This window comes from Haliotis rufescens, unplaced genomic scaffold (genome assembly GCF_023055435.1).
Source record: "Haliotis rufescens isolate VD_foot unplaced genomic scaffold, xgHalRufe1.0.p SCAF_2, whole genome shotgun sequence".
NCBI classification, from domain to species: Eukaryota; Metazoa; Mollusca; class Gastropoda; order Lepetellida; family Haliotidae; genus Haliotis; species Haliotis rufescens.
In genome coordinates, this window is record NW_025963890.1 from 25662804 (window position 1) to 25675485 (window position 12682).

Consider the following 12682-nt stretch of genomic DNA (forward strand, 5'->3'; position numbering starts at 1 on the left):
TCTTGTGCTTGCATGCTTGTATTTGCCTCAATTATAGCAGTTCTTCGTTTCTTAGCTTGAATGTTTAAGCCAGATCTTGTTAGAACTACAGTATATAGAGTTGTTGATAAATATTCAAATCAATTCATTTGGGGCTGTAAGTATGTTGAAATATCTGTTTTCGTTTTTTATATAATTATAATTTGGGTGCTGAATTTTGGCCTGAACAGTAGATGTAATGCTTTTTTCATTGGCTGTTAGACCTGCAAGTTGCTCATTTGAAGAGTGTGGGATGTTGTCTGATCTGTGACTCACTTGACTCATGTGCAGCAAAAGAAGGCTCCAACTGGTGAACAAAGCGAATTCATGTTAATGATCAACACACTTAATATGTTGCCTCTGGAAATGAATTTGCAATGACTTGACTTGGCATTGTGATCAGTCAACTCTGATATGAAACCAATGATGGGATCTTTCAAAAACATGTTATATTCTCTGTTGGGTGATTTTCTGGATACCCTGACTTCCTTAAACACATATAGATAAGATAAGGCACACTGTGATGAGCAGCTGTAACTTCCCTGTAATTGTGTTCACCATTGCATCATGGCTATTCCTTTTGCCTCACTTGGCATGCCTATTTAGTTTGCAACAGAAAAAAACATAAGAATGTTTGTTATAATGATGGTTGTGATGTATGTGTGAGATGCAGGAACCAGTTAGTAACTGACAAATATATTCTCAGGTGCAGGTTGTCATGCCTTTACTTCAGCACCAAGGTCTTTATATCAAACATTTTTATGCAGGAGAGGAATTTTGATGCCATGTTTTTGTTTCAGGACAAAACAGAATATTCCAAATTCTCTTCTATTTTTCTATAACTGTATCTCTAGAAACTAACTAAAATGATGTATTTAGGATTCTCACAGCGTTTCCATAATGACATCTGCCTATTACAGCTGTACAAGTCTTCTCTGAAACATTCGTCTAGTATTTACTGGTTATGTTTTGGTACCCTGGTATGCATTCAACTGATCTCATAGTAGGTTGTAATTCTTAGCATTGCTATGAATGTACATGGCCACTAAAAATAATTCCATAATCATTGTAAAGCAATTGACAATGTCATATTCACTATCAAAGTATTCTTGCTGGTCATGATGTGTTTATTGTTGCAGACAGAGGAAGAGAAGAAGACTGAGGAGGAGGAGGAGGAGAAGATGCCAGACTATCATGAGGAGACTAAAAGACTTATTGAAGGTACATAGCACTGTTTCCTTGCAAGAGAAGAAAGAAGAAGTTTTAAGTGTGATCATGGTGCACATTCATTGTCTGTCACTTTCCAATCCCCTGTGGGGATTCCGGGTCGGAACATTACCCCAGCAACCTGTGCTGGCAGTAAGAGGTGACTGAATGAGTTACTGAGTTGATTGTGTGTCATCTTAGCCCAGTGATGTGGATACATGCTTGTAATATTAATCACTGGATTGTCTGATCAAGACTGAATTATTTGAAGACCACCATCATATAGCTGAAATCTTTCCTACCCCCTTCATTGTCAACACACTGTCAAACCCATTCTTTCCTACCTCCTTTATTGTCCACATATACTGTCAAACCCATTTTTTCCTACCCCCTTCATTGTAAACATATACTGTCGAACCCATTCTTTCCTACCCCCTTCATTGTGAACATACACTCTCAAACCCATTCTTTCCTACCCCCTTTATTGTCCACATATACTGTCAAACCTATTTTTTCCTACCCCCTTTATTGTCCACATACACTCTCAAACCAATTCTTTCCTACCCCCTTTATTGTCCACATATACTGTCAAACCTATTTTTTCCTACCTCCTTTATTGTCAACATGTACTGTCAAACCCATTCTTTCCTACCCCCTTCATTGTCAACATACTGTAAAACCCATTCTTTCCTACCCCCTTTATTGTCCACATATACTGTCAAACCAATTCCTTCCTTCCCCCTTTATTGTCGACATATACTGTCAAACCCATTCTTTCCTACCTCCTTTATTGTGAACATACACTGTCAAACCCATTCTTTCCTACCCCCTTTATTGTCCACATATACTGTAAAACCCATTCTTTCCTACCCCCTTTATTGTCCACATACACTGTCAAACCCATTCTTTCCTACCCCCTTTATTGTCCACATATACTGTCAAACCCATTCTTTCCTACCCCCTTTATTGTCCACATATACTGTCAAACCCATTCTTTCCTCCCCCCTTTATTGTCCACATACACTGTCAAACCCATTCTTTCCTACCCCCTTTATTGTCCACATATACTGTCAAACCCATTCTTTCCTACCCCCTTCATTGTGAACATACACTGTCAAACCCATTCTTTCCTACCCCCTTCATTGTGAACATATACTGTCAAACCCATTCTTTCCTACCCCCTTCATTGTCAACATACACTGTCAAACCCATTCTTTCCTACCCCCTTCATTGTCAACATACACTGTCAAACCCATTCTTTCCTACCTCCTTTATTGTCAACATATACTGTAAAACCCATTCTTTCCTACCTCCTTTATTGTCAACATATACTGTCAAACCCATTCTTTCCTACCTCCTTTATTGTGAACATACACTGTCAAACCCATTCTTTCCTACCTCCTTTATTGTCCACATATACTGTCAAACCCATTCTTTCCTACCTCCTTTATTGTGAACATACACTGTCAAACCCATTCTTTCCTACCCCCTTCATTACCACATATACTGTCAAACCCATTCTTTCCTCCCCCCTTTATTGTCCACATACACTGTCAAACCCATTCTTTCCTACCCCCTTTATTGTCGACATATACTGTCAAACCCATTCTTTCCTACCCCCTTTATTGTCCACATATACTGTCAAACCCATTCTTTCCTCCCCCCTTTATTGTCCACATACACTGTCAAACCCATTCTTTCCTACCCCCTTTATTGTGAACATATACTGTAAAACCCATTCTTTCCTACCCCTTCATTGTGAACATATACTGTCAAACCCATTCTTTCCTACCCCTTCATTGTGAACATACACTGTCAAACCCATTCTTTCCTACCCCCTTCATTGTGAACATATACTGTCAAACCCATTCTTTCCTACCCCCTTCATGGTCCACATACACTGTCAAACCCATTCTTTCCTACCTCCTTTATTGTCAACATATACTGTCAAACCCATTCTTTCCTACCCCCTTTATTGTCCACATATACTGTCAAACCCATTCTTTCCTACCTCCTTTATTGTCCACATATACTGTCAAACCCATTCTTTCCTACCCCCTTCATTACCACATATACTGTCAAACCCATTCTTTCCTCCCCCCTTTATTGTCCACATACACTGTCAAACCCATTCTTTCCTACCCCCTTTATTGTCGACATATACTGTCAAACCCATTCTTTCCTACCCCCTTTATTGTCCACATATACTGTCAAACCCATTCTTTCCTCCCCCTTTATTGTCCACATACACTGTCAAACCCATTCTTTCCTACCCCCTTTATTGTGAACATATACTGTCAAACCCATTCTTTCCTACCCCTTCATTGTGAACATATACTGTCAAACCCATTCTTTCCTACCCCTTCATTGTGAACATACACTGTCAAACCCATTCTTTCCTACCCCCTTCATTGTGAACATATACTGTCAAACCCATTCTTTCCTACCCCCTTTATTGTCGACATACACTGTCAAACCCATTCTTTCCTACCCCCCTTATTGTCGACATATACGTCAAACCCATTCTTTCCTACCACTTTTATTGTCGACATACACTGTCAAACCCATTCTTTCCTACCCCCTTCATTGTGAACATACACTGTCAAACCCATTCTTTCCTACCCCCTTTATTGTCGACATACACTGTCAAACCCATTCTTTCCTACCCCCTTTATTGTGAACATACACTGTCAAACCCATTCTTTCCTACCCCTTTTATTGTTGCCATACACTGTCAAACCCATTCTTTCCTACCCCCTTCATTGTGAACATACACTGTCAAACCCATTCTTTCCTATCCCCTTCATTGTCGACATACACTGTCAAACCCATTCTTTCCTACCCCCTTTATTGTCGACATATACTGTCAAACCCATTCTTTCCTACCCCTTTCATTGTCAACACACTGTCAAACCCATTCTTTCCTACCTCCTTTATTGTCAACATATACTGTCAAACCCATTCTTTCCTATCCCCTTCATTGTCGACATACACTGTCAAACCCATTCTTTCCTACCCCCTTTATTGTCAACATACACTGTCAAACCCATTCTTTCCTACCCCCTTCATTGTGAACATATACTGTCAAACCCATTCTTTCCTACCCCCTTTATTGTCAACATACACTGTCAAACCCATTCTTTCCTACCCCCTTCATTGTCAACACACTGTCAAACCCATTCTTTCCTACCCCCTTCATTGTGAACATATACTGTCAAACCCATTCTTTCCTACCCCCTTTATTGTCGACATAAACTGTCAAACCCATTCTTTCCTACCTCCTTTATTGTCAACATATACTGTCAAACTCATTCTTTCCTACCCCCTTTATTGTCGACATATACTGTCAAACCCATTCTTTCCTACCCCCTTCATTGTCAACACACTGTCAAACCCATTCTTTCCTACCCCCTTCATTGTGAACATATACTGTCAAACCCATTCTTTCCTACCCCCTTTATTGTCAACATACACTGTCAAACCCATTCTTTCCTACCCCCTTTATTGTCAACATATACTGTCAAACCCATTCTTTCCTACCCCCTTCATTGTGAACATACACTGTCAAACCCATTCTTTCCTACCCCCTTTATTGTCAACATATACTGTCAAATCCATTCTTTCCAAAGCCCTAATTGTCAACATATACTGTGCAACTGTATCTGTCCTATCAATTATGTTTTTTCCGGAACACATTAGCAGGCCAGACAAGTGCCAATGTCCAATAACAGTTTATCGTCACTCGGCAGGGCTTAGGATTTCATTTCACTGATAGATTTTATGCATGTCATCGTATCCTAATTGTGTAGATTGATGTCATGATGTTAATCACTGGATAACCTTGTACAGACTTGATTATTTACAGACCACTGTCATACAGCTGGAATATTACTGAGTGTCGTGGTAAACAACAAACAAACTAATATGTTTGACTATCTAAACTCAACTATATTGTCAACGTGGATGTATATGATACTGTAAATCTTGAAATTAACGAGTGTGAATTAAATGCGAAAAATGCAAGTGATCTTTGTTCGCATTAATGAAACCTCGCATTAATGTCTGGGAGTTGCATTGATATTGATATTGAATTTTTTTGGCTAGGGGTCAGCAGTCGTATTAATTTGGAGATGCGTATATTTCACGACTACAGTGCATTCATCTGTATAACATCTTTCAGTGGCAGATGAAGCCCGTCGTCTGTATGATGAAGCTGACAAAAAAGTAAAAGATGTGGAATCACAAATAAGGTAAGACTTTTGTTTATAGTTGTACTTGAAGCACCTCCCGATATTAATCCTACTCCTATATGTGACAGCTGTGGTGGTGTTGTAGGTCTGGTGATGTCTTCTGTAAAGTTGCTGAAGTGTTGTAGGTCTGGTGATGTCTTCTATAAAGTTGCTGAAGTGTTGTAGGTCTGGTGATGTCCTCTGTAAAGTTGCTGAAGTGTTGTAGGTCTGGTGATGTCTCCTGTAAAGTTGCTGAAGTGTTTTAGGTCTGGTGATGTCTTCTATAAAGTTGCTGAAGTGTTGTAGGTCTGGTGATGTCTTCTGTAAAGTTGCTGAAGTGTTGTAGGTCTGGTGATGTCTTCTATAAAGTTGCTGAAGAGTTGTAGGTCTGGTGATGTCCTCTGTAAGGTTGCTGAAGTGTTGTAGGTCTGGTGATGTCTTCTGTAGAGTTGCTGAAGTGTTGTAGGTCTGGTGATGTCTTCTGTAAAGTTGCTGAAGTGTTGTAGGTCTGGTGATGTCTTCTGTAAAGTTGCTGAAGTGTTGTAAGTCTGGTGATGTCTTCTGTAAAGTTGCTGAAGTGTTGTAGGTCTGGTGATGTCCTCTGTAAAGTTGCTGAAGTGTTGTAGGTCTGGTGATGTCTTCTGTAAAGTTGCTGAAGTGTTGTAGGTCTGGTGATGTCTTCTGTAAAGTTGCTGAAGTGTTGTAGGTCTAGTGATGTCTTCTGAAAAGTTGCTGAAGTGTTGTAGGTCTGGTGATGTCTTCTATAAAGTTGCTGAAGTGTTGTAGGTCTGGTGATGTCTTCTATAAAGTTGCTGAAGTGTTGTAGGTCTGGTGATGTCTTCTATAGAGTTGCTGAAGTGTTGTAGGTCTGGTGATGTCTTCTGTAAAGTTGTTGAAGTGTTGTAGGCCTGGTGATGTCTTCTGTAAAGTTGCTGAAGTGTTGTAGGTCTGATGATGTCTTCTGTAAAGTTGCTGAAGTGTTGTAGGTCTGGTGATGTCTTCTGTAAAGTTGCTGAAGTGTTGTAGGTCTGGTGATGTCTTCTATAAAGTTGCTGAAGTGTTGTAGGTCTGGTGATGTCTTCTATAAAGTTGCTGAAGTGTTGTAGGTCTGGTGATGTCTTCTGCAAAGTTGTTGAAGTGTTGTAGGTCTGGTGATGTCTTCTGTAAAGTTGCTGAAGTGTTGTAGGTCTGGTGATGTCTTCTATAAAGTTGCTGAAGTGTTGTAGGTCTGGTGATGTCTTCTGTAAAGTTGCTGAAGTGTTGTAGGTCTGGTGATGTCTTCTGTAAAGTTGTTGAAGTGTTGTAGGTCTGGTGATGTCTTCTGTAAAATTGCTGAAGTGTTGCAGGTCTGGTGATGTCTTCTGTAAAGTTGTTGAAGTGTTGTAGGTCTGGTGATGTCTTCTGTAAAGTTGCTGAAGTGTTGTAGGTCTGATGATGTCTTCTGTAAAGTTGCTGAAGTGTTGTAGGTCTGGTGATGTCTTCTGTAAAGTTGCTGAAGTGTTGTAGGTCTGGTGATGTCTTCTATAAAGTTGCTGAAGTGTTGTAGGTCTGGTGATGTCTTCTATAAAGTTGCTGAAGTGTTGTAGGTCTGGTGATGTCTTCTGCAAAGTTGTTGAAGTGTTGTAGGTCTGGTGATGTATTCTGTAAAGTTGCTGAAGTGGTGTAGGTCTGGTGATGTCTTCTATAAAGTTGCTGAAGTGTTGTAGGTCTGGTGATGTCTTCTGTAAAGTTGCTGAAGTGTTGTAGGTCTGGTGATGTCCTCTCTAAAGTTGCTGAAGTGTTGTAGGTCTGGTGATGTCTTCTATAAAGTTGCTGAAGTGTTGTAGGTCTGGTGATGTCTTCTGTAAAGTTGTTGAAGTGTTGTAGGTCTGGTGATGTCCTGTCTAAAGTTGCTGAAGTGTTGTAGGACTAGTGATGTCTTCTGTAAAGTTGCTGAAGTGTTGTAGGTCTGGTGATGTCTTCTATAAAGTTGCTGAAGAGTTGTAGGTCTGGTGATGTCTTCTGTAGAGTTGCTGAAGTGTTGTAGGTCTGGTGATGTCTTCTGTAAAGTTGCTGAAGTGTTGTAGGTCTGGTGATGTCTTCTGTAAAGTTGCTGAAGTGTTGTAGGTCTGGTGATGTCTTCTGTAGAGTTGCTGAAGTGTTGTAGGTCTGATGATGTCTTCTGTAAAGTTGCTGAAGTGTTGTAGGTCTGGTGATGTCTTCTATAAAGTTGCTGAAGTGTTGTAGGTCTGGTGATGTCTTCTATTAAGTTGCTGAAGTGTTGTAGGTCTGGTGATGTCTTCTGTAAAGTTGTTGAAGTGTTGTAGGTCTGGTGATGTCTTCTGTAAAGTTGCTGAAGTGTTGTAGGTCTGGTGATGTCTTCTGTAAAGTTGCTGAAGTGTTGTAGGTCTGGTGATGTCTTCTATAAAGTTGCTGAAGTGTTGTAGGTCTGGTGATGTCTTCTATTAAGTTGCTGAAGTGTTGTAGGTCTGGTGATGTCTTCTGTAAAGTTGTTGAAGTGTTGTAGGTCTGGTGATGTCTTCTGTAAAGTTGTTGAAGTGTTGTAGGTCTGGTGATGTCTGCTGTAAAGTTGCTGAAGTGTTGTAGGTCTGGTGATGTCTTCTATAAAGTTGCTGAAGTGTTGTAGGTCTGGTGATGTCTTCTGTAAAGTTGCTGAAGTGTTGTAGGTCTAGTGATGTCTTCTGTAAAATGGCTGAAGTGTTGTAGGTCTGGTGATGTCTTCTGTAAAGTTGCTGAAGTGTTGTAGGTCTGGTGATTTCTTCTGTAAAGTTGCTGAAGTGTTGTAGGTCTGGTGATGTCTTCTATAAAGTTGCTGAAGTGTTGTAGGTCTGGTGATGTCTTCTGTAAAGTTGTTGAAGTGTTGTAGGTCTGGTGATGTCTTCTGTAAAGTTGCTGAAGTGTTGTAGGTCTGGTGATGTCTTCTGTAAATATGCTGAAGTGTTGTAGGTCTGGTGATGTCTTTTATAAAGTTGCTGAAGTGTTGTAGGTCTGGTGATGTCTTCTGTAAAGTTGCTGAAGTGTTGTAGGTCTAGTGATGTCTTCTGTAAAGTTGCTGAAGTGTTGTAGGTCTGGTGATGTCTTCTATAAAGTTGCTGAAGTATTGTAGGTCTGGTGATGTCTTCTGTAAAGTTGCTGAAGTGTTGTAGGTCTAGTGATGTCTTCTGTAAAGTTGCTGAAGTGTTGTAGGTCTGGTGATGTCTTCTATAAAGTTGCTGAAGTATTGTAGGTCTGTTGATGTCTTCTATAAAGTTGCTGAAGTGTTGTAGGTCTGGTGATGTCTTCTGTAAAGTTGTTGAAGTGTTGTAGGTCTGGTGATGTCTTCTGTAAAGTTGTTGAAGTGTTGTAGGTCTGGTGATGTCTTCTGTAAAGTTGCTGAAGTGTTGTAGGTCTGGTGATGTCTTCTGTAAAGTTGCTGAAGTGTTGTAGGTCTGGTGATGTCTTCTATAAAGTTGCTGAAGTGTTGTAGGTCTGGTGATGTCTTCTGTAAAGTTGCTGAAGTGTTGTAGGTCTAGTGATGTCTTCTGTAAAGTTGCTGAAGTGTTGTAGGTCTGGTGATGTCTTCTATAAAGTTGCTGAAGTATTGTAGGTCTGGTGATGTCTTCTATAAAGTTGCTGAAGTGTTGTAGGTCTAGTGATGTCTTCTGTAAAGTTGCTGAAGTGTTGTAGGTCTGGTGATGTCTTCTATAAAGTTGCTGAAGTATTGTAGGTCTGTTGATGTCTTCTATAAAGTTGCTGAAGTGTTGTAGGTCTGGTGATGTCTTCTGTAAAGTTGTTGAAGTGTTGTAGGTCTGGTGATGAGAGTAGTTTTGTGTCCATTTTTTCAGCAATGCCAAGAAGTACTTAGACAAGGACTTTGGACCAGAAAATGAGTATGCTTTCCTGTACAACAAGTGTTTTGAGTACACAGAGAGGGAATACACCTACAAGTTATGTCCCTTCGATAAAGCCTCACAGAGACCAAAGTCAGGAGGATCAGAAACTAACCTCGGGTAAGCATGTTTTGTCTGGAAATATATGAACAGCAAACATTAAGAAAGATGCACTTCCCTCATTTGGGGATACTGTTGACTATGTTATGATGCTTTGCCTGTCTAATGTTTCAGGCTGTGGGGTCACTGGGATGGGACATCCAATGATAAATATTCAGCACAAAAATATGAAAAGGGACAGAACTGTTGGAATGGCCCTGACAGATCAGTAAAGGTGAGGACATGGAAATATTATATTTTAGTTAACTATAATTAAGTGGTTTTTTTCTCTTTCTGCTAACCAGACAAGTTATAATGGAAGTACAGTGGTCCCTCGACTTAACGCTCTTCGATGTACCGCTACTCCGGATGCACCGTGGGGTAAACCATGGCTCCCAAAAATGCATGAAGAATTTTCCACTAAAAGCGTGTTAAAGCGTGTAAAAGCAAATAAAGTTACAAATAAACCAAGTCCATGTACACGTGTGTGTATTTGTAAAACAATTACGTTCATTGTATCCGGCTGCATGTGATCGAAACCATTCTGCCTTTTGTTCCGGTTGTGAAAAAACATATCGTACACAGATCTGGCATTAAACTCACATAAAATAAAATCACAGCAACAACAAACATAAGCCGCATTGTTTGATTTAATACTCATCTCAGCTTGTTGTGATTGGTAAGACAACATGTGAGATGTCTTCAAACTTCAAACCGGCTGCGTGTAATGCAATAACAACAATCGAAATAATGGCTTCCGGTATTTAATCCGGACTTGAGTAACCGTGAGAGACCTATAAAAAACATTGGAACTTCATTGTTTAAATAGCGTAATTACGAAGGGTATAAAATAAATCTTAGTTCATTAGTCTTTACCATTTCAATCATGGCAACCACTGGGAGTAAATCTAAGCGACAGGCGTACACTATTAAAGACAAGTTGGAGATTGTGAGGCGGGTGAGAGAGGGTGAATCGCAAGCTATTGTCAGGCGTTCAACTGGGATTCCAGCAGGGACCATAAGTGGATGGCTAAAAGAAGAAAAAAAACTTCAAGATCTTGCATTTGAGACCCAGGAGATCGGGGGATTGCAGAAGAAGCGAAATAAAGGGGCAACGGACTCTACACTGGATGCAGCGCTGTTTGCGTGGTTCACGCAAAGCTGACATGGTGGCTTACCACTATCTGGCACGATAGTAAAAATGCAGGCTCAGAAACTGTCCCTAGATATTCATGGCCCTGACGACACATTCAAGGCCAGTGCAGGCTGGTTGTGGAGATTCCAGAAACGACATGGAATCAAGTCGTTTACAGTGACCGGGGAGCGGAGATTGGTCGACGACGATGCTGCTGACGCGTTTCCCGCCATCCTAAGAGGGCTGATTGAGTCCGAGGGCTACGACGAAGAGCAGATCTACAACTGTGATGAGACCAGCCTGTACTACAAGCTGTTGCCAGACAAGACCCTAGGCACCAAGGAAGACAAGCAGACTGGATTCAAGTCCGCCAAGCAACGGGTGACAGTTTTGCTCACATGCAACAAGCCTGGGACTCACAAGTTGAAGCCTTTGGTGATCGGCGGTGCCCAGAATCCCAGGTGCTTTCATCACGTCAACAGAGAAACACTGCCCACACACTGCAGCGCCTCTGCAAATGCGTGGATGACAGCCAAGATTTTTGAAGATTGTTTTTTTCACAAGTTTGTCCCAGCTGTCCGTGACCATCTCTGATCACGGAACTTGGAGGAGAAAGCCATCCTCCTATAGGATAACTGCCCCGCCCATCCCCCAGCAAGTACATTGCAGTCGCATGATGGACTCATAGAGGCATTCCTATTGCCGAAAAACACGACCTCCCTCATTCAACCGCTCGACCAAGGGATAATAAAAGCATACAAGGCTCATTATAGGAGATTCTTAGTGAGTGCGTTGGTGGAAAGAGGATTGGACCCCGTTGCGTTCCTGAAGACAGTCACAGTAAAGGATGCTGTTCTTCACACATCCAAAGCCTGGATGAAGGTGACGCCAGCACCATCAACAACTGCTGGATGAAGGGACTTGGGCCAGCATTCGGGGTTGACGAAGATTTCGTGGGGTTTCAGGAAAAGATGTCATTGATGCTGTACAAAAGTTCCGCGACTATGCTATGGAGAACAGCATCGATGTATCCCAAGAGACGGCCATGATGTGGAACGCGTGCGACAACGACCTGCCGATTGCAGAACTTCTCAACGACCAAGAGTTGGTTGCCGCAGCAATGCCCGTCGAAATCATCGACGATGAAGAGGAAGAGGAAAACAGTGACAGTGAAAACAGTGTTCAGCCAATGGCACCCTCCGTTCGAGATGCCATTAATGAGGCGAGCTTTTATTGCGACACTTAGAAAAAAGTGACAAATACGAACAACTACACGTAATGCAAGTCCGCTGCATACTGTCACAACTGAGGACAGAGGAACGTGACAGTCAGAAACAATCGAAAATTAGTGACTTTTTTAGTAAATAAAAATGTGTTCATGCATTACGTCATGTACATGCACCAGTTGCATGGTATGAGTGCAATTTTCCCTTTGCATAATTATCATTATTAACAGAACTAAATATATCTCTCATTTTTCATAACTTTGACACGTCATTATTTATTAACCAATCACAGCCTTGGTTGCACATTAGTTTCGTTTCAAGGCTTGTTTGGCTTTGTAATGTACTGTCATTGATCGATAATGTGAGTAGGTCGGCGATCGGACCAAATTTCTTCCGAAAAACTTAAAATATAACAACACTTATTTAGTTTCTACATGTATAACATCCAGTCGTAAAATAATACAGACTACTTTGATTAATTTACACAAAGTATTTTTATTTTTTTAAGGATGCAGTTTGAATCATCGTCCACGATCAGTGTTACATACATCTACATGTCCCATGCCACTGTGAAATAATTGCGCCACTGTTCCATTCACTACCATCATTACGTAATGTGAATCTCAGCAAAGAATATCTGTAAAACGATCTTTCCTAGAACGCGGGGTCGGTTTCTTGGACCCCGATGACAGCGGTATATCGAGGGATCACTGGTGTCGTCCAGGGTGATGTCATAGCATTTCAGAGTGTTGTCATGGCTCTCTCAAAGCTTTGATAGTTTGCATATACTAAACAGAATGGTTAGGGATTATGAATATTTAATGGGTTACCTTTTCTTAATTTCATAAAAATATCCCCAAAATATTTATGATCCCTAACTTCTTTCTGTTCAGTATAGAT

General features: G+C 40.9%; 1 protein-coding gene across 3 annotated transcripts in view; it reads left to right on the plus strand.

The window, feature by feature from the left end:
* Positions 1-12682, plus strand: part of LOC124118787 (glucosidase 2 subunit beta-like) — a 57882-nt gene that overhangs the window by 42793 nt on the left and 2407 nt on the right. For all 3 annotated transcript variants that reach the window (XM_046481066.2, XM_046481065.2, XM_046481068.2), the window contains 4 exons: positions 1158-1239; positions 5405-5474; positions 9278-9442; positions 9557-9656. In XM_046481066.2, coding sequence (XP_046337022.1) covers positions 1158-1239; positions 5405-5474; positions 9278-9442; positions 9557-9656 — 417 coding nt within the window. The remainder of the gene's footprint in view (positions 1-1157; positions 1240-5404; positions 5475-9277; positions 9443-9556; positions 9657-12682) is intronic.